General features: G+C 44.4%; 1 protein-coding gene across 1 annotated transcript in view; it reads left to right on the top strand.

Annotated features, from left to right (window-relative positions):
* The window catches only part of LOC103602182, a gene marked incomplete at its 3' end in the record, with an annotated part of 161,050 nt that overhangs the window by 113,275 nt on the left and 43,931 nt on the right, over positions 1-3,844 (top strand). Inside the window, 1 exon segment of the mRNA XM_008586599.1 lies at positions 1,919-1,923. Coding sequence (XP_008584821.1) covers positions 1,919-1,923 — 5 coding nt within the window.

Here is a 3,844-nt window from a genome sequence, read left to right as displayed (position 1 = left end):
GTCAAGTATTTTATTCACATTTTCACATCATACTACATCCTTTTTTTAGTACACTTTACTTTACCTATTGAGGGTTTTTTAGTTCGGTTTTTTTTTATCAGGTTGAACCTATTAATTAATGTCATAGTTTTGAGGAATAGCACAGGAAGTGTAATATTTCACATAATAACCGATTTTTACGATGTTTTTAAATGCATTTGTGTGTGCACATTGTCTGTGATGGCCTCCAGGCTGATGCAATCCCGGTGCTTCAAATCGCTTCTGAGCACATGTGAGCACACACGTGCACACATGTACACATGCACACATGCACACATAGCAGCTTTTCTGGGAAAATTTGCTAGGAAATTGCATGGCAACCTGTCTAAATGATGCCTGCTACTCATGATGTGTGCAGTGTGCATTTAGTAATCATCCTGTCACCTGCAAAATACACACACACGTTTCACCAATCACAACCTCTCAATCAATAAATAATTCAATTATTCTTTGTCCTCTGTCATTCAACTGAAGGATTGTCCTGAAAATTTAAAACAAGAGTGGCAAAGATGTAGGTTCTTTGGTTTTCTGGCTTTTAGTGAGTTTAGTGACATCATCAGGGTAGAGGTCACTTTAGCAACATCCTCAAGGCAAATGGCTGTGTTCCACCTTTTTATGATGGTTTTCAACGCACTTTAATTTTGTTTACTCAGTAAATTTTTTAGGTAATGTCCCTATTCTAGGTTTTGCTAGATTTTAGCAATGAAATGAACCACATGGTCAGCACCAGTAAAAACTGCAAAATAAAGGAAAAGCCAATGCCAGTGGCCTAAAAGATGAGGAGTTATTTTTCTCACCTAAGGAGAAGTTGTCAAGAATGCAGTTGCTGGTACTGTCTCTGCAGCTCAGCTCTGTCGGGATTCTGACTCAGCTTCTCTGTGAGTCTCTCCTTCAGCCCCTCATGATTTCAAGGGCTCTAAATAGCAAGATCACTTTAAAGGCGGGAAGAAGGGCAACTGGGGAGTGAACTTTCTTATGTTTTTCTCTTACCCTAGAGAGAGGATTAGCTTTCTGAGTCCCCTCGGCAACCTTCTCTTTGCATCTCATTGTCCAGAACCAGGTCATTTAGACACTCTTTTGTCACAAGAGGAAGTTGGAAAAGGGAAAATTTAGATCTTTTTAGCTTCTACAGTTGGAGGCAGTCAAGGGACAGCTGGATTGAAAATTGCTTCTGGATAGCCAACTACATGGTCCATGCAAATCTTAAAATTGTTATGATTAACCATTTTTTGTTGATTCACAGAAAATAGTTCTCTCACCCGGACCCCTACTCCACACAGCATATGTTGAATTTCTATTAGGATCTGTCTTAGTACAGACTGCTATAACAAAAATACTATAGTCTAGGTGGCTTAAACAGCAAATGTTTTTTCTCATGGTTCTGGAGGCTGGGAAATCCAAGATCAAGGTGCTGGTGGATCAGGTGTCTGGTGAGGGCTCTGTCCCTGGTTTATAGGTGACCATCTTCTCCATATATTCTCACATGGCTGAGAAAGAAGCTGTAGTCTCTTTCTTTCTTTATAAGGAAGCTAATCCTATCATGGGAGCTCTACCCTCATGACCTCATCTAAGCCTAATTACCTCCCAATGTGCCCCACCTTCTAATACCATCCCATTAGAACTGGCCTACTGGCCTCAGATACGATTTGACCTAGGGGCTCAATTGTTCTAGAATGTTTTTCCCTATTTTCATAATCTGACATAGAACTATAGCTGGTTCCATCTCATTCTGGTCTCATGAAATGCCACCTTGACAGATCAGCCTTCCATGGTCACCCAATGGGCAATCTCTATTCTGTTATCCTGATTCATATCTCATATATTTTCATAGCACTTCTTAGTTTCTGACATGGTCTTAATTTATAAAAGCTTTGTAAAGGTATGGTTGATAAACAAAACAAAAAACTGCACACATGTAAGATATACAATTTGAGGGGCCGGCCTGGTGGCGCACTGCTACAGTGCGCTGCTTGGGAAGCGCGGCGGCGCTCCCGCCGAGGGTTCGGATCCCACATACAGACCGGCCGCTCACTGGCTGAACGAGGTGTTGGAGCAAAACCGAGGGTTGCGATCCCGTTGCCGGTCCCGGTCCGGTATGGGCGCGACACTGAGGGTTGCGATCCGTTGCCGGTCATGAAAAAAGACAAAAAGGAAAAAAAAAAAAAGATATACAATTTGATGAGTTTAGACATATGAATAGATCCATGATACCATATCTGTGAAACCATGCCATCTTTTGGAGATGACCTTAATTTTTGAAGTAAGCTACATGAACACATGACTTGGGCCTCCATGATATTTACCATTGATATATTAAAGTCCCTTTCTGAGCTGACACCTTGTGTTAGTCCGTTTCTATTGCTTATAACAAAATACCTGGAGGGGCCGGCCTGGTGGCGCACTGCTACAGTGCACCACTTGGGAGCGTGGCAACGCTCCCGCCAAGGGTTCGGATCCCACATACAGACCGGTTCCCGCTCACTGGCTGAGCGAGGTGCAGACGCAACACCGAGGGTTGCAATCCAGTTGCCGGTCCTGGTCCGGTATGGGCGCGACACTGAGGGTTGCGATCCGTTGCCAGACACCAAAAAAAAGGAAAAAAAAAAAAAAAAACCACCTGGAACTGGGTAACTTATAAGAAAATGAAATTTATTGCTTATAGCGTCAGAGACTGGGAAGTCCAGAGTCCAGGGAAAACATCTGGTGAAGGCGTTGTTGGTGGTGACAGTGACCCAGGGGTCTAACATGGCAGAAATAGAGAAGCAGAGAGAGCAAAGAGAAAGATAGCTCCTCATGCACTCTCCTCTTACAGCCCTCAGAACCATGACTATGACCACCATTAAATCATCCACTATGGCAGGGTCCTCACAATCTAATCATCTCTTCAAGGCCCCACCTTTCAATTTTCATAATAAGATTACCCACCCTCAAATGCTACAGTGGGGATGAAGCTTCAGTGAATCTGGGGGGCCATCAATCCACTACATCCTGCCTCTGGCCCACCAAAGCTTATGCCCTTTTTACATACAAATACATTCATTTCATCCCCAAAGCTACAATGTCTTAACTTGTCCCCACTCAAAAGTCCAAATTCCCATCTGTAAAATTGAAACAAATTATTGACTTCCAAGATACAGTGATGGGACAAATGTAGGGTGGGTATTCTCCTTCAGAAAAGGAGAAATAGGCCAGTAGAAAGGGGCAAGAGGTCCTAAGCAAGTTCCAAACCCAGCAGGGCAGACATCAAATCTTAAAGCTGAAGAACCTAGTACCTTGACTCCATGATCAATGTTCTCTGAACACTGGAGTAGGGGTTGGGTCCCCAGGTCCTCAGGTAGCTCCACTCCTATGGCTTTATTGGTCTCTGGCAATGCTTCAGCTATTGCAGGCTGGTGTTGCATGCTGGTAGCTCCACAAGTCTGGAGTCTCCATGACAATCATGGTCTCCTGTTCTCCTGGCTCATGTATGCATGGGGATTCTCTGCTGCAACACCGCCTACACATTTCTGCTTGGCAATACCCTAGGCAAGGCCATCTGAAGTGACTCCACCCCATGATAGATCTCTTCCTGGGTCCCCAGGCTTTTCCATACATCTGTTGAAACTGGGGTGGAGGCTCCCAAGCCTTCATAGCTCTGGCATTCTCTGAGTCTCCAGAGTTAACACCTTGTGGACACTGCTAAGGCTTCCAGCTTGTATCTTCCAGCTTGTTGCATGTCCATCCACACCTGGGGCAAATTTAGCCACAGCTGGAGCAGCCAAAGCATCCAGGGTGCTGGTGTGGGGAGCAGCTTCCTGAGGTGGGC

This window comes from Galeopterus variegatus, unplaced genomic scaffold (assembly GCF_000696425.1).
Source record: "Galeopterus variegatus unplaced genomic scaffold, G_variegatus-3.0.2 Scaffold4040, whole genome shotgun sequence".
Lineage (NCBI taxonomy): Eukaryota > Metazoa > Chordata > Mammalia > Dermoptera > Cynocephalidae > Galeopterus > Galeopterus variegatus.
The sequence above is the reverse complement of the archived record's forward strand: the minus strand, read 5'-3'. Positions and strand labels throughout refer to the sequence as shown.